The sequence below is a fragment of the Mauremys reevesii genome, linkage group 3, assembly GCF_016161935.1.
Source record: "Mauremys reevesii isolate NIE-2019 linkage group 3, ASM1616193v1, whole genome shotgun sequence".
Classification (NCBI taxonomy): domain Eukaryota; kingdom Metazoa; phylum Chordata; order Testudines; family Geoemydidae; genus Mauremys; species Mauremys reevesii.
In genome coordinates this window covers 163,220,626-163,239,029 of record NC_052625.1, presented here as the reverse complement: position 1 = coordinate 163,239,029, position 18,404 = coordinate 163,220,626, and the positions used below count along the sequence as shown (strand labels likewise).

The following is an 18,404-nucleotide window of genomic DNA, read 5'->3' as shown; positions in this document are numbered from 1 at the left end:
AGCTCTCCTGTTGGCATAGGAGTGTCTTCACTGAAGAGGTACAGGGGTGTACCTGGTATAGCTGTGCTGTTGCAGCTTTTTAAGTGTAGACCTGCCCTAAGAGTATAAGTGGCAATTAGCTCTATTGAAGTCATTGGAAATACATTGATTGACACCAGCTGAGGCTCTGGCCCATAAAGTGCAATTAATTTGAAGAGATAAAATATATATTTTATCTTTCTTTGTTTTTAGCTCAGTAGGTTTATTAGGTATCCACTCTTTTTTTCCGGTATCTAAGGATGATGAAGAAAATTTTAACTGATTAAAATGGGAATTGCTCTTTTATGAATCCTGAATGGAAATGGAATGACCTTAATCGTTTACTTAGTATTTTTCAGAGGACAGAAATGTGGAAAGTGTTACATCAGCTACTGTAGGAAAAAGGTGTGGTTGAACATGTGTGTGTTAAAACCCAAAGGTATATGTATGCATTTCTTTGGAGTATGTGAAAATAGTGATGCCAATTGTCTTTCTTCTCAAACAGAGGAAGGACTAATAAGGAATTTCCAGAGCATTTTTTTCATCCTTCCTTATTTGTGCTATATTTTGACTTCAGTTGCTGTTTTAGTAGCTTAGAGAGTTGTAAAACTGTTATTAATACTCTACATGGTTCAAATAATAATTATGTCTTTAAAGTAACAAAATGAAAGCCATTTTGCAACACATGTCAGTATTAAGACATGGAATTCAGCAAACACTATCCACAGTAATGGCCATTCTCTTTTGTTCCAGCTTTTAAAAAACATGAATTTGACTTTCCAGTATAACATGGCTCAGAATCAAAAAGCATAGCAGAGCAAATTAGTATTACAGGTTTATTAGATCTTAAAATATAGAAACATATTCCAACAGCACATTTTAAAGAATAATATAATTTTCAGTTTCTTATTCTCAAAATAGTACATCACTATTCAAAAATATATTACTTAATGTACACCAAATTCAGTTTCCATTAAATTTTATTTAGAATAAATTGAATTAAAAAACATCATAACCATTTACCTGATTCATAAACAAACCCATAACTTTTCTGAAAGTATCCCCCATGCAGTTTAACGTTCATTATCTAAAACAGCAATTCATCGAAGAAACATTATTAATATACCTTATTGTACATGAACTGCAATTAGACATAGTTATGGAGGTGCATAAAGTATAAAATAGTAATTGAAATGTAATGTTTGGAGAAAATGCTGTGACTGAAAAATAAAACACCTAGTTTAATTCTTCAAAAAGTTAAGTGTATGTTTACTCCAACAGTGAGATCAAATAAATTAGTTTCTGCAAAACACACACACACACACACCTGATTATATTATTCTGCAATAGTCTGTGTTTTGTGGAATGTGCATTAAGTAACCATAGAAATCGGGATTTAAATGAAAAGAGTCTCTAAGGCATGAGAAATGGGTGTGTTCTATTCATTTTAAATAACACTCTAATATAGCAATATTTCTACTGAGGCAATTCCCAACAAAACTATATAAAATAATGACTGGTTGTAGAGACGGGAAATCAGGACCTTCTATTCTCCAATAATAACATGGGGATAATCACTGAATTAAAAGACGGTAAATTCAAAACCAATAAATGGAAATACTTTTGCACACAATGTGCAATTAGACTGTAGAACTCACTGCCAGAAAATGTAATTGAGGCCAAATACTTAGCAAGATAATAAAAGGGATTGGACATTTATATGGTAACAGGAATATCCAGAGTATAATAGTTAATGCAAACAAGTTTTGGAAGAGATAGTAAGATTAGAGATTAGGAGAGGACCTATTGTGCACAGAGATTATCCTAAAAACTGCCATATAAGGTTTCTTTCACCTTCATCTAAAGCACCTGCTGTTGGCCACTGTCAGAGACAGGATACTGCACCAATCTGACTACGTATGGCAATTCCAATGTTCCTAAATGCCTTACCCAGCAAGAAAAGGAAGCTAAGGAAAACAAATTCCTTCCAATTGTTAATCTTTTACACATTGCACACAGATATTAATTCTTGCCCATATGGTAAGGTGACTCAGGTGAGTGTGGAGTTTTTATTGTTTTTGTTAGTAAACACAAAAAAAGTCTGCAGCAGTAGTCTTATAGATAATAAACTCCCAATTTATTTGAGGAAAGAAGGTTGTACTACAAATGTTTAGTGTTAACTTGAAAAGTTATAGGCACAGACTCAAGCCGATCTCCATAGAATTCCTGAAGCTTTGAGCCTTTTGCAAAATTCCACAAGCCAAGACGTAACATGTTCCTCCAGTTACACCGATTCTGTTAAAGAAAATAGCTATAACAATTCTGTGCAGTCTTTCAGCTTCTATGTTCTACCTACTGTTTGTTTATTTAAACACTGTTCAACATTTCAATTCGCCTAATGGAGTAGAACTTCTAAAAGAAAAATTATGTTTAGCCAAGCATTTTTTCTTCAGTTTCTTTTTTTAGTGCCTTTTCTAAATAAATATCCAAGTATGTATTTCATTTGCACAACATAACCAAATGTATTCAATTTCCTTTAACAATATAACAGTCACAGGAGTTCTGGGCTTTCTAACTTAAAAAAAAACTATACAAAGGTCTTACTTTAAAATGTTGAAATGGACAGAAAAAGGTCTCAGTGAGATGGATTGAAAAACAGCTTTGGAGGTTCTCCAACATAGTAAGGTGACCCATAAAATAAACTGTTTTGAAATTTCACCCATAGAAAAGAAACTATATACCTTTAAATAAATAAAAGCTACTATATACATTACTGTACATTAAATGAGAGATGACATGAAATGGAATAAGTTTAGGGATGCCTTTTCACTAGCAAGAATTGTATTTTGACTTGATTACAATTCTGAACAAACACTGGGTTTGATTTTTTTTCTTGTTTTTTATTCTAGTGGCAGCCACACGAACGCACCACCATATTTCGGTATTTTTTCAAAATAACATTGGAACTGTCATCAAAGTAGAGCACTGAGATTGCATTCAGTTTTGTAGGTGCACAGCATGGCTTAGGTACGTGATCAGGGAACATCAAATGAACCTGAAAGAGAGAGAGCGAAATTGTTTATAGACCAAATTAGAAAGGTGTAATGGCAAATCTATGGAAAACACAACTATTCAATTTGCAGAGTTCTCTAGTTACAGCTTTTTTTTCATTTAGCAACTTTCATAAAAAGCGCACCTCCAGAATGCTCTACTGATTTACAGATAGAGTTATACAATAATAGCAGATGGAGAGATAAATTAGGAGGAATAGCCAAGAGAAAAAACTGGTTTTCAAATGAGATTTGAAAAAGAAATGGAGATAGGTCCTGATTCAGGAAAGCACTTAAACATGTGGTTAATACCATCACTATTCAGGGCAGAATTTGAGCATATGCTTAAGTCCCTGATTTAACTAAACTGTCTTCCTGAATCAGAGCCTCAATGGAGAGGGAGAAAGGAAGTTTGTTCCATACAGCAAATTAGAAGCAAAGGCTCTCACACAGTATGTCTGGATTCTATGACAATTCTAAAAACATGGTTCTCTGTCAGCATCTATATATTTTTAAGGTGCTCTATTGCCTTGGCATCTGTGATCCCACTGAAGTCAATGACAATTTTGTCAGGGGAAGCAGAATCAAGCCAAAAGATGGGTGTCAGATGCAGGGAAGGGTAAAGAGAGGGTATTCTCCGAGGTAGGCTGCTGTACTCCAGTGGAATGTTAAATAAAAGAAAGGCAATTTTGAGCAGCATCTCAAAATGAGTGGAGATATAGTGAAAATAACTGAAAATAGGGGCAACTAAACATACTTACTTTCTCTATCCTTCAAAAAAGGCTGGAAATAATTTTCTACACTGCTGGCTAGCTGGAGACTGGGGAGGCCAGAGAGAAGGGAGTTGTGATAGAGAGGGCAAGAGACTATTACGGTATGGATTAAGACTTCAGCGGTAATGGGTTTCATTTGTATGTTAAGTCTTTTAAAATCTGTTATAGCCATCTTTCTAGCAGTAATATAAGCCAATGGTCTTTGCCAGACCAAGAACAGTCAATCAGGAAGTGATTTTATGTAACTGTTACTATGAGAAGATCTTTCAAAATGATCAATAATAAATCCCAAAGTATTAGTTTAGTAAGGATGTAGACTGACACACACACACACACACACACACAAACTCAAAACTGATTAACTAATGACAAGCAAAATATTGGAGAAAAAAAATATTGTCCTCTTTCTAAGCAGGCATTTGCCCAGAGCCAGCATCTGGATTCTATCAAGCCCACAGCCACCAGCATCCCAATTCTGGGAACCCCGTGTGGGTATTGGGGCTAAATTTAGGTTTCACTAAATACATTTCTCACCTATTCCATTGTAGATAGTTTTGAAAATGTAAGTTAGTCATGAGGATTTGGAATTTGTTGCCGTGATTTTATCTCCTCTGCCCGGGCAATCTCTACTCAGAGCCATGCAGGGTCAGCTTCCTGAGCCTTTGAACCCTTTAGCTTTGAGTTCTGTGATGTTTTAGGGATGCCAGTCCTGCTGCTGAAGAAGCTAGTGTCTTCACAAGCTACACCCTGGCTGCCTGCCAGTGAGCCAGCTCCTCTTTTAAGCAGCTAATTCGGCCTCCCACCACTATAGGTCAGAGAAGGGGAGCAGGTTTGACAGTTCAGCAGCAATGGTGGCAGCTTGACCTGGAGTATTAAGTGCAGAATTGGACGCAAGGAACTCCTGCTCATGAATTTTGGCTCTGACACTGACTGTATATATGGCCCTGGTCAAATCTCTTAATCATTCTGCCTTACTTTCTCCATCTCCAAAATGGAAATAATAATTAGAGATGGAACAAAAGCCAACCCCTGGATCTGAACACACACATCCTTTCAATGTGCAGCATCCTGATTCAAATTTTACAATCTCTAATAATACTGATACTAGTATTTGTACTGTAGCAAGGATTCACTTTTTAAATGTTTAAAAAGCATTATTAAGGTGGAATTTTCAAAAGCATTCAGCACTGGCCCAATTCTGCTTCCACTGAAGTCAATAGGAGTTTACCCATGGATGTCAGTGGGAGCAGAGTTAGCTCTACTCCAGCGCTTTTTTGACTCCTATGGATACACCTTAGAAAAAGCAGCTTAGCCCCATGCACAAATGAAGATGTGCTGGACCAAAGGTTGTTACAAAACAAACCAAAAAGTCAGTTATATTTGGGAGGGTTTCAAGGAACAATCTTGTCCCAAAACAAAGCTGCTTTTTCAGAATGGTGCAATCACCATGGACAGGAGTTGATTACATTTGGATTGGGGGAGAGTGTATGAATAATTGTTTCCCGAACTCTCCCTTTTTTGTGTGAACACCTTGAGTAAATCTAAATAATCTGTATAATTTCAAACAAAGTGTTTGGCTACTGCCGACCCAGCTAATTTATGTACACTTAAAATTCAATTAGCCCCCTGGATATTTGGCTGCCCAATAGAATGCATGTGCAGTACAATTTGACCCCCCTGCCCTTAAGAAACTATGGGGGAGTTCAGCAAAAACTAGGTGCATGCATGAAAGTTGCCCTGCTATGACACGTAATTGAATGAGAGAAACTGTCATCTAAGGTCTCACTGAAGCTTGGCAACTTTTCTAGGCCATCTTTGCCATAATAGCTGAAGAGAAATAACAGTTTATTATTGTAAATGTGTTTTTCTTCATCATCACCACATATGCACATTGCCGTAGTTCTTGCCAAAGAGCATTACTTTCCCTCTCCAAATGAATCCCTTTCCCACAGCCCATTGCTTACTTCCACCTTTGACTCCCTCCCTCCCCTCCTTGTGTCCCCTTCTGCCTCTCTGTGCAGGATCTTGCTGGCTTGAATGTTGGAATGGAAGAATATAAGGTCATTAACTCTGTAGCTGGGGACTGCCGGGGGTGAGGGGATTGAAGGGTGGGAGGAGAAGAGGCACATTTAGTGTATGTTAAAAATGGAACTAACAAGAAAAGTGCCTGCCATGATCCCAGTCACCCTGCTTGTCCATTGTAGCCCTTTCCCCTTTCCTTCATCGGTCTGTCTTTTAATTATATATGCTGTGCAGAGCGCGGGCAGGAGGTCATATCCTCAGCCAGTGTAAATGAAAAATGAGAGCCTGACATTAGACTCCTATGTCCATATTTAGGCACATAAATAAGTTCCCTGATTTTTTGAACTGCTGAGCACCCAGTAGCTCCCACCGAAGCTTTCCTAGGGGACTGTTCCAGCAAATGTCAGTCAGAACATCCCATGGCGGTCCATCTTGTGCTGGGCTGGCCTGACCCCCAGCTGGAACCAGGACTGGGAGAGGTGGAAAGGTGGCTGTAAGGCTCTTCACACTTCAGCTGCACCAAGCGGAGAATCAAATCCAAATGGGAGCCCGGCATAACATAATCATAACTGGGAGCCCGGCATGACAGCACACAGCACGCTTCTTGCTTGCAACTGCATCAGCTCACATATCTTAGAGGTATTATTCAGTCCAGTCAACTGACTGAGGCTTTTCTGATAACAGCTGAAAACCGAGAGCTGCTGTGCAGCCACAGGTCAAAGTTACTGGAGACAATAGTGTGAACGTTAATGAGAAACTTCAAAAGGTGCATAAAGCACTTGGTAGCAGGGAGGAAGCCCCTCTTTGCTTTACATCAGCACAGTGGTAGATTAGCTACTGGGCCAACGGGACCCATGCCCAGGGGCCCTGGTAAATTTGGGGACACCCCAAAAATGGGCATCCCTGCGCCCCAACAGGAATGCCAGGTGTGGTGGGGGAAGTCCCTGTGCCCTAATCCTGGCTGCAGCCCCAGGACTGGAGGAGTTCTAACTCCCTGCCACAGTCTCGGGGCTGGGGGAGCTCTCACGTGCTGCTGCTGCCCCAGGCCTGTGACTGGGAGAGGGAGAGGACAGAGCTTCCCCAGTCGTGGGGCCGCAGTGGGGAGGGGATGAAATGGGGTGGGGCCATAGGAAGGGGCAGAATAGGGTTGGGCCATGGGTGGGGCCGCAGGCAGAAGGAGCGGAATGGGAGGAGGGAGTACAGGTGGAAGGGGTGGGGAAGGGGCCTCATTTGCTCTGTCCCAGGGCTCTACAAAACCTTAATCCGCCTTTGCATCAGCAGAACCCCTGAGTGCTGTGACAGTCTTTTTCATGCATTATTGGGTCAGAAACAGAATATAAATATATCAGACAGGGCTTTCTGGGCATTTCATCCACTAGCCATTGCAATCACTAATGCTTTTGTACAAATTTTTGTACGAGGGTGTAATTTAAACAAAATTAATCCAAATCCAATAAAATTAATCCAAATCCAATGGTAATAATCCAAGAGGAAGATGTAGCTCCCTGTCCCAAACTGCTTGCATGTTACAAAAATGATCTAACAGACATACCAGAGTCTGAACTATGGCATGGTTTGTAGCATTCATGTGGGCATTGAGCGGAAAGGAGCATTCTCCATCACAGTAGAACGCAGCATAGCCCTCTGGTGCTATTATCCAATCCTGAAAAATAAAACCATAAACAAACTAAATAATAACAAAAACAAACAGACAGACAATCTCAATCCTTCCCAGTTCAATCAATTGAAAACTGTATCACTATCATTTTAATTTGGATCCATGATGACTGAATAAGGCGTATACAGAAATACAATATTTGGGAAAAAATAGTCCTAATTCCTACAAAACCAAGATGAAAATTGAGTTAAACCTAGAAATATATACTGAATACCCCAACTAACCAACCGGTGAGGGAATTTAGCAAAGAAATACATTGGAACTAGCCTTTAAAATACTTTTCCTACCACTTTGAAATTCTCGCAAGGGTGCTGGAACAATTTGTATAGTGGGGGTGCTGAGAGCCATTGAACCAAACTGTAAACCCTGTATAATGGAAACCACTTCAAACCAGGGAGTGCTATAGTATCCCCCACACTCTTAGTTCCAGCACCTATGAATTCTCAGGCTATTTCTGGTTCACTAAAAACATCCCAAATGCATCATTCTCTGGCATATCCAATGCCATTAATCCCTATGATTTGCTTGTGACTAAGAGTATTCAGGGGCGGCTCTAGACATTTCGCTGCCCCAAGCATGGTGGCATGCCGCGGGGGGCGCTCTGCCGGTCGCCGGTCCCGTGGCTCCAGTGGACCTCCCGCAGGCGTGCCTGTGGAGGGACCACCGGAGCCACGGGACCAGCGGACCCCCCACAGGCATGCCGCCAAAGGCAACCTGCCTGCCGCCCTCCTGGCAACCGGCAGAGCGCCCCCCGCGGCATGCCGCCCCAAGCACGCACTTGGCGTGCTGGGGCCTGGAGCTGCCCCTGAGAGTATTTATGGTCTCAGGAGTTCCATGGGAGATGGTGGCATTAGTGATGTCACAGAATGATCAGTGTTGGGTGTTTTCAGCAAGCCATAAAACAGATAATTTTTCACAAAGAGAAAAAGGTATTTTTAAAAGTTTACTTAGAGAATTTTTCTTTGCTGAATTCCCCCATGGCCTGGCTGAGGTGGGGAGGGGAGCATTAAGCACATATTTTGGGGGTTAACCCAATTTTCACTGTAGTCCTGTTCACTATTAGTTTCACTGATCCATTTTTGAATTGTTATACTTGGTTAGGTGCTCGCATTATGAAAATATCTATTCTTTTTATAAGTATGTATTTAGAGAAATCTGAGCTACACAAGCTGCAACATTTTCATGAAATAATAATATTTTACATTTTCTGTGAAACCTTGCTTTGCCCACGATCTCAAAGTGCCTTACAAATGATGGGCCCTGTTGTGGAAAAATCTGTGGGAGAACAAGTACCGGGTACTTGGAAAACTCTGAACATGCATGTAGTGAGGAAGGATGGTCCAGAAGTCAGGCACTCGCTTAGGAATTGGGAAACTTGCATTCAAGTCCCTGCTTTGCCACAGACTTACTGTGTGACCTCGGGCAAGTCACTTACTCTGTGCCTCAGTTCCCCCTCTGTAAAATGGGAATAACAATACTACCTTACCTGATAGGGGTTTTGTCAGGATAAAACTCTCAGATACTACAGTAATGGGAGCCCTATAAATATCTCAGATAGATATCTAGAAGCTAGAGTGTTTCCAAAGAACATTGAGGGTGTCAGGGCCTGTTGCCTATGGATCTGGCAGGGTGCTTGACATGCTAATCCTATGGATATCCCATGAGCCACATACAAATAGCACAGGGACACCATAGAGGGCAGAGGCATTTGTGCAAGAGCTGCTACTCAGATTACTACTCAGATCCTCATCATAATCCCACCACATGAGTCAGGAGTCCAGTTCTTCCTTGCCCTAGGCTGGCCTCTCCTCCCTCCAAGGGGACGGCCAGACTGAGCAGGAAAACAAAGGAATTAACATTAATGGCTTTGGTGGGAATGATGCCACAGAGTGATTCTCCTTTAACCACATAAAGGAACTTCTGCTAAGTCAAAAGAAGCTAATGCTGCTCAAGTTCAATACTCTTTGTCAGGTTTTTTTGCCTTTTTAGTGGGGTTTCCAGTACTTTAAGCCCCTTTATAGCCAACATTGGAGGCAGATGACATAACCCTAAGAACAGTGGCCAAAAATGTAAAACTTGGGTGCCTAAAGTTAAACATCTATATCCATATCACCCACTCAACTTCTGTTTATGTGCTTAAATATGGATTTAGAACCCTAACTTAAGCCATCCAATTTGAAATTTTTAGCCAGTTGATTCTTTTTGGCCTTATAGCTAAAACCAAGTACAGTGTTAGAGACAATTAAGTATATGCCACAGCTCATATTTAGGGATTACATCCTGACTACACCTAACAATGAACACTTTAGTTTTAACACGAGTGTTTTATATTATTTATAGGAATCACATCAACCATCACTGAAATGAAACTACCTCTGGGGTATAATGTTGCAACTGTTTAAGAGCGCACAGCAGTTCTACACATCTAGGAAGCAAAAATGAATTCTGTATTAAATTGATATTGCAGAGGGAATTTAAGTATACATGGAAACCTGAAATGTGTTATCTAAATCAGTTGCTGATGGCCTTCCCATTATTTCCTTAATAAAATATTTCCTTTGCAGACGGCTTTTGCTTCTCTGGAAGAACCCAGCAGAGCCTCTATTTTTTCTGTCTTTTTTTGCCTTACCTCTGCTTTCATGGCCCCACAGGCACCGTGTTTTCTGTTAAACTACGACTGCATAAAAGGGTTGCTATTGAGTGATTCAGGACACCTTATAGGGGCTGAAAGCTCTGCTTCCACATGGCTCCAAACCCAGATGGTATAATTCTCATCTGTCATTACACAGCAAGTGCAGGAACTAGATAGAGACTCAAGCCAAATCTGGATCTGGATTTCAAATACTCCACAATTTAAGCAAGGGTGCTGGAACAATTTGTATAGTGGGGGTTCTGAGAGCCATTCAACCAAACTGTATATGACGGAACCACCTCAAGCCAAGGGGTGCAGCAGCACCCCTAGTTTCAGCACCTATGAAGTTTAGGGGTGTTCAGAGCTGGGATTTAAGTTTGATCAAATACTGAAAGAGGGTTGAGTGGCAGGATTCTGATGCAGATTCAAACCCCAACACAACCAATGTACAGAGGGTGGTCAGATCTGGAGTAATGTTTAGGGCCTATCTCTAGTAAAAGCTATTAATTTATCAGGGCTATAAACCTATTTATGTCTGGGGTATTTCTCACACAGACTCATCAGCTATTTTCCCACAGGACTCAGTGGGTTGTAAACACAAATAGCTCTATAACTGCTACCAAAGGATTGCATACAGGATCACACATCATTACAAAGTGCACTTTGAGAATTCTTGCCTCTTCAATGCAACACCAGTTACCACCAGGGAAAATCCCTCTACAACAGATGGTAGATTGTAAATGAGATTATAGAAATCAGCACTGATAGGAAAGAGCGTTGGTATCCATACCTGCCATCCCAAGTCACGGAAACTCACATAAAGTTCATGTTTTTTACAGGCTTGCTTTTGTTCACTTGTGTTGTAATCTACAGAAAGAAAAAGACACTGTTCAGACACACTGCTCTGGAAGACAAGATTCAGCTATTTTAAGTTCCTTGGCAAACTTGCACAAAGCAAAGGAACAGAAATACTCTGATTTCTACAGCTAGGGCTGATCCATAAAGTCAATATAATTTTTTGAAGTTCAGAATCCCCAATCTCAGGCTGGCATAGTTTGTGTACAGAGTGGAAATAATGCATTCAGGATTATGGGAAATAACTTTTTATGCTGCCTAACTGCTAGCTATCGAAGTAGCAGGTCTGATGATATTGGCAGATATAATTTTGCAAGCTGGAAAAAGAACATCAAGGTCCTTCCTGGAAACTGAAAACCCAAAATACTTTGGTAAATTTGGGGTTTTGAATAAAAATGTCAATGTTCAGAAACTGACTTTTTTTAAAACTGAGAATGGTTTCAGGGCAGAGGTTTGTGTGTCTGTCTTTTTAAACACATTTTCTTGGGAAATGCCGGGGGCCTTTTTTTAAATTTCTGATCACAAATAATTTCATTTTCCATTCTGCTCTATTTAATGTACTGTGGAATGCCATGGTTAGGCTTTCTTGCCTGGAATAGCTCTGGCATGTCCTGCGGGTACATTAGATAGGTACAGCCATTAAAGGTTCTGGTTAGAACTTGGGCTTGATTCTGCACAGTGCTCTCCAGCTCAGATCACCAAAATGCTGAAGTATGTGCTTAGCTTTAAACATGTTAATAGTCTCATTAACATCAGCTTAATTGTAAATAATTTTTTTCTAGACTGACCTGGCGTGCTCACCACTAGGATTGTGTCCTTGGTTAATAATGCAAATACACTGAGGACTAATATTAGTTCAAAATCTTAATCAAGTTCTCTTTGATAACCTTCTATGAATATTTTACTAGTTTTAATGCTCCTTGAAGATGAATTTTGAGCTCGCATGCTCAAACTCTCAAAATGAATTTTAAATTCATGTTCCATGAAAAACCACACAAGAAACTAGATTATGAGTTATACTCATTCAACAAGGAAATAAAGACAATGCCATGTGTCATTTCAAATTTCAGGCACTAACTTTAGAATAGTAAGCCATAGTATAAATGAAATGTGTGAAAAACATGACTGAATAATTTCAGAAAGAAACATGCAGGATAAAGTCACAATTCATTTGTAAATGGTCCACAAATGGAAAAACAGGTGGAAGCTGGTGAATAAATTATTCTTTATCAAGTTTTCCATCAGATTGAGCTCTGGAATCAATTTCTAATTTTTTCAACTTTTCATGTTTAACACACAACCTTCAGCACCAAAAAGAACGTGGAGGGGGCCCTATGGCTGTGGGAAGAAGGCTCCATAATAAATATATATGGCATCACTTCCGATATCTTCAGTCTTGAAAATCCCCAAAAAACTACTTTTAAGGAAATAGATTAATGCTGTGTGGATGTGAAAAAGTCCCAGGATACTTGATATGCAGACATGCATTCGACACATAGCTTTCTGAAACCTACCTAACCACACACCTATTTAGAATGCTAAACTACTAAAGCAAATTCATATTCCTTCCCTAAATTCTGCCTTTTATATAAGACAAATGTTGTATGTAATGTAACATTACATAAAAGTAGCCACGGTGACATTTACAACAGGATCTGGTGCCAAGGATCCAGTTTCACATTCTGTAGCTTCAAGGTCCATATGCTTATTCTGTCAGGCATCAAAACCATGGGATATTATGACTGAGTAAACTTTGTACCTAAGCCATCCAGGGACTGCAGTCGTGTTCCAAATCTGTATGTGGCAGAAGGAGCTGTGGGGGTAGGGCAAGGGAATCAGATTTGTTATTCCTGTGCATATTCACTAGCAGTCAGAGAGTATTTTGGTTTCTAAAGAAGAGATGGAAGTTGGGACATATGAACCTGCCTGTGTTTACTATCACAAAGTACCATATGCTTAATTAATTAGTGTGACAGCAACCAATAAAATCCAGGAAATACACTGTTTAGCATGTTTTTCCATTCTTATCTCATAGCATCAGGAATAAAAAGTACCATAGACTTGCTTTTCCGGGTAGATGTCAGTTTGCATCATTGCCTTTACATTATTAAAATATAGATTTCATTTTGTGCCAAATTACTATTTCCCCCCCTTTTCAGAACCACTTTTTGAGGAAAAGGCTGGTTGGTTTTTTTTTGTTCATTTCAGGACAAGTTAAAGAAAGAAAAAACACTTTTCCTCTAATCCCTTACTCAGCTAGACAACTCCATTGTGACCAAAATGGAAGTAGCACCTGAGTAAGAACTGAAGAAATACTGCAAAGTTCACCTCTCTGTGTGGAACAGAAGGAGGGGCCTGGAGGATACATTCTGCTTTCTGCAGTGTGTTCTTGCATTGCATTTAAACCATGTGCCCTAAAGTTTTCACTCAACAGAGGGAGGGTAAGCATAGACCTGTCAACATCAAGAAGAAAACTTTTGCCAGATTGTTACAATCAGTAACATTATATATATTATATATATGTTTTGTTCTTATTCACATTTTGTTTGTTTGCGTGAACGTGCAGGAGTATTTCAAAAAGGAGGGGATGCAGCATACTTCCCCTTGTGAACCTGCCAGCTCCAGTGGCTGGTGAACGGGCAGAGGAGCCAGGGATTGTGACTACATTCTGCCACTGTGCAAGGACACAAGAAGGCTAGTGGTTTATTTTGCTCTCCTCTCCCCCTTCTTACACCCTAGAGCAGCTGAATAGAATCTATCACTAAGCTTGCAGCCACTGGTATCTTCATTTGCAGATAGTAACTACTGCAACAATAGCTGCAACAAGATCAATAGATCTTGAAAAGTTGATATTGTTCAAGTCCTATAACTGATACTTAATAACACCCTAATCAAAGGGCCTGGTGTACAGCTACACAGTAATGGGTGATGTGGAAATTGTTCAAAGACGATGAAAGCAAGGCAATGTAAGAGCAACTTGGTTTGCCATGGTGAAAGTCGGTACTAGGGCTTAACCCCCAGAACACTTTTGTTTTGTGGGACCTCATTACTTGATTGTCTCTTTTCAGCTGCACCATTTAATACTTGAAAGCAAATCCTGTAGATGCAAACTAAAAGCTCTTCAGCTATACTGTGAAAATACACAAACAAACTCCAAGACTACTTTTAAGACTTAGGTATCAGAGGGGTAGCCGTGTTAGTCTGGATCTGTAAAAGCAGCAAAGAATCCTGTGGCACCTTATAGACTAACAGACGTTTTGCAGCATGAGCTTTCGTGGGTGAATACCCACTTCATCGCTTGCATCCGACGAAGTGGGTATTCACCCATGAAAGCTCATGCTGCAAAACGTCTGTTAGTCTATAACGTGCCACAGGATTCTTTGCTGCTTTTAAGACTTAGAAAACTCTCTGATGCTCAAACAGACCCTTTTATCTTGAAGGAATCCCAAGGCACTTTGCAACATGAAATATAGAAGGCTAAATATAATTACAGCACTGTTTTTCAAAAGAGTTTTGAACAGACCTGAAATTCAGGAAATATGGGTCATGGGATAAGCACGGGAGCAACTCACTACATATACTGCTAGTAGGGGATATGACTGGCCGTCAGTTAACCAAAGGTCAAATAAATGCAGTCATTGTTAATATATAGGAATCATTTCACTAACCACTGAAATGCAAGCATCTCTAGGGTGGAACATGACATTTTTTTTAACAGTGTAGTACATGACTTAAAATGAAGAAGTAGTACATACTAAATTTAGGTGGCAGGAAAAATGTAAGTAGTTTGTAATAGCAGAATATAATTACCCAAATTGTAATTTGATCAGGACACTGGGCAAACACCACTGCTCTTTCTAAAACTGCCAGGAGATCCTTAATTGTAAGATTTTGGATTTTAGGATGTTTAACATAAGAACATAAGAACATAAGAAAGGCCGTACCGGGTCAGACCAAAGGTCCATCTAGCCCAGTATCTGTCTACCGACAGTGGCCAATGCCAGGTGCCCCTGAGGGAGTGAACCTAACAGGCAATGATCAAGTGATCTCTCTCCTGCCATTGATCTTCATCCTCTGACGAACAGAGGCTAGGGACACCATTCTTACCCATCCTGGCTAATAGCCATTTATGGACTTAGCCACCATGAATTTATCCAGTCCCCTTTTAAACATTGTTATAGTCCTAGCCTTCACAACCTCCTCAGGTAAGGAGTTCCAGAAGTTGACTGTGCGCTGCATGAAGAAGAACTTCCTTTTATTTGTTTTAAACCTGCTGCCTATTAATTTCATTTGGTGACCCCTAGTTCTTGTATTATGGGAATAAGTAAATAACTTTTCCTTATCCACTTTCTCAACATCACTCATGATTTTATATACCTCTATCATGTCCCCCCTTAGTCTCCTCTTTTCCAAACTAAAGAGTCCTAGCCTCTTTAATCTTTCCTCATATGGGACCCTCTCTAAACCCCTAATCATTTTAGTTGCTCTTTTCTGAACCGTTTCTAGTGCTAGAATATCTTTTTTGAGGTGAGGAGACCACATCTGTACACAGTATTCGAGATGTGGGCGTATCATGGATTTATATAAGGGCAATAATATATTCTCAGTCTTATTCTCTATCCCCTTTTAATGATTCCTAACATCCTGTTTGCTTTTTGACCGCCTCTGCACACTGCGTGGACATCTTCAGAGAACTATCCACGATAACTCCAAGATCTTTTTCCTGACTCGTTGTAGCTAAATTAGCCCCCATCATGTTGTATGTATAGTTGGGGTTATTTTTTCCAATGTGCATTACTTTACATTTATCCACATTAAATTTCATTTGCCAATTTGTTGCCCAATCACTTAGCTTTGTGAGATCTTTTTGAAGTTCTTCACAATCTGCTTTGGTCTTAACTATCTTGAGTAGTTTAGTGTCATCTGCAAACTTTGCCACCTCACTGTTTACCCCTTTCTCCAGATCATTTATGAATAAATTGAATAGGATTGGTCCTAGGACTGACCCTTGGGGAACACCACTAGTTACCGCTCTCCATTCTGAGAATTTACCATTAATTCCTACCCTTTGTTCCCTGTCCTTTAACCAGTTCTCAATCCATGAAAGGACCTTTCCTTTTATCCCATGACAGCTTAATTTACGTAAGAGCCTTTGGTGAGGGACCTTGTCAAAGGCTTTCTGGAAATCTAAGTACACTATGTCCACCGGATCCCCCTTGTCCACATGTTTGTTGACCCCTTCAAAGAACTCTAATAGATTAGTAAGACATGATTTCCCTTTACAGAAACCATGTTGACTATTGCTCAAGAGTTTATGTTTTTCTATGTGTCTGACAATTTTATTCTTTACTATTGTTTCAACTAATTTGCCCGGTACCGACGTTAGACTTACCGGTCTGTAATTGCCAGGATCACCCTAGAGCCCTTTTTAAATATTGGCGTTACATTAGCTAACTTCCAGTCATTGGGTACCGAAGCCGATTTAAAGGACAGGTTACAAACCTTGGTTAATAGTTCCGCAACTTCACATTTGAGTTCTTTCAGAACTCTTGGGTGAATGCCATCTGGTCCCGTGACTTGTTAATGTTGAGTTTATCAATTAATTCCAAAACCTCCTCTAGTGACACTTCAATCTGTGACAGTTCCTCAGATTTGTCACCTACAAAAGCCAGCTCAGGTTTGGGAATCTCCCTAACATCCTCAGCCGTGAAGACTGAAGCAAAGAATCCATTTAGTTTCTCCGCAATGACTTTATCATCTTTAAGTGCTCCTTTTGTATTTTCATCGTCAAGGGGCCCCACTGGTTGTTTAGCAGGCTTCCTGCTTCTGATGTACTTAAAAAACATTTTGTTATTACCTTTGGAGTTTTGGCTAGCCGTTCTTCAAACTCCTCTTTGGCTTTTCTTATTACACTCTTGCACTTAAGTTGGCAGTGTTTGTGCTCCTTTCTATTTGCCTCACTGGGATTTGACTTCCACTTTTTAAAGGAAGTCTTTTTATCTCTCACTGCTTCTTTTACATGGTTGTTAAGCCATGGTGGCTCTTTTTTAGTTCTTTTACTGTTTTTCTTAATTTGGGGTATACATTGAAGTTGGGCCTCTATTATGGTGTCTTTAAAAAAGGGCCCACGCAACTTCCAGGGATTTCACTTTAGTCACTGTACCTTTTAACTTTTGTCTAACTAACCCCCTCATTTTTGTATAGTTCCCCCTTTTGAAATTAAAGGCCACAGTGTTGGGCAGTTGAGATGTTCTTCCCACCACAGGGATGTTGAATGCTATTGTATTATGGTCACTATTTCCAAGCGGTCCTGTTATAGTTACCTCTTGGATCAGCTCCTGCGCTCCACTCAGGATTAAATCTAGAGTCGCCTCTCCCCTTGTGGGTTCCCGTACCAGCTGCTCCATGAAGCAGTCATTTAAAGTATCGAGAAATTTTATCTCTGCATTTCGTCCTGAAGTGAAATGTTCCCAGTCAATATGGGGATAATTGAAATCCCCCACTATTATTGGGTTCTTAATTTTGATAGCCTCTCTAATTTCCATTAGCATTTCATCATCACTATTACTGTCCTGGTCAGGTGGTCGATAATAGATCCCTACTGTTATATTTTTACTAGAGCATGAAATTTCTATCCATAGAGACTCTATGGAACCTGTGGATTCGCTTAAGATTTTTACTTCATTTGAATCTACACTTTCTTTAACATATAGTGCCACTCCTCCCCCTGCACGGCCTGTTCTGTCCTTCCGATATATTTTGTACCCCGGAATGATTGTGTCCCATTGATTGGTCTCAGTCCACCAGGTTTCTGTGATGCCTATTATATCTATATCCTCCTTTATCACAAGGCACTCTAGTTCACCCATCTTATTATTTAGACTTCTGGCATTTGTGTACAAGCACTTTAAAAACTTGTCCCTGTTTATTAGCCTGCCTTTTTCTGATGTGCCAGATTCTTTTATATGTGACTGTTTATCATCTGATCTGGCCCTTACATTATACCTCTCATTCCTCTGCTCCTGACTATAACCTGGAGATTCTCTATCATCAGACTCTCCCCTAAGAGAAGTCTGTGTCCGATCCACACGCTCCTCTGCAGCAGTCGGCTTTCCTGACTGTTTGAATAATATGTAAAAACAAATTCCTAAACAGCCCCTATAACATCACAGTGACATCTCCAACACTGAAGCCTGGTTGATTTAAAGGGAATACTGCTGTCTACAAATGAATGGCTTTGAGGAATCATTACAAAATGTACTCTATCCAGCTTTTAGAGGAGCTTTCACAAAGTTAGTAAAACGATTACAAAATGATGGCACATTCATACAATTTGGTGATGTTGGTAAAAAATCATTGATAAACCTCCCAAAATA

General features: G+C 40.0%; 1 protein-coding gene across 1 annotated transcript in view; it reads right to left on the bottom strand.

The window, feature by feature from the left end:
* Positions 1 to 1,035: 1,035 nt before the first annotated feature.
* BMP5 (bone morphogenetic protein 5) overlaps positions 1,036 to 18,404 on the bottom strand; it is a 76,118-nt gene continuing 58,749 nt past the window's right edge. Inside the window, exons 5-7 of the mRNA XM_039530962.1 lie at positions 10,964 to 11,040; positions 7,416 to 7,526; positions 1,036 to 3,073 (exon numbers count right to left, since the gene is read on the bottom strand). Coding sequence (XP_039386896.1) covers positions 2,924 to 3,073; positions 7,416 to 7,526; positions 10,964 to 11,040 — 338 coding nt within the window. The 3' untranslated portion in view covers positions 1,036 to 2,923. The remainder of the gene's footprint in view (positions 3,074 to 7,415; positions 7,527 to 10,963; positions 11,041 to 18,404) is intronic.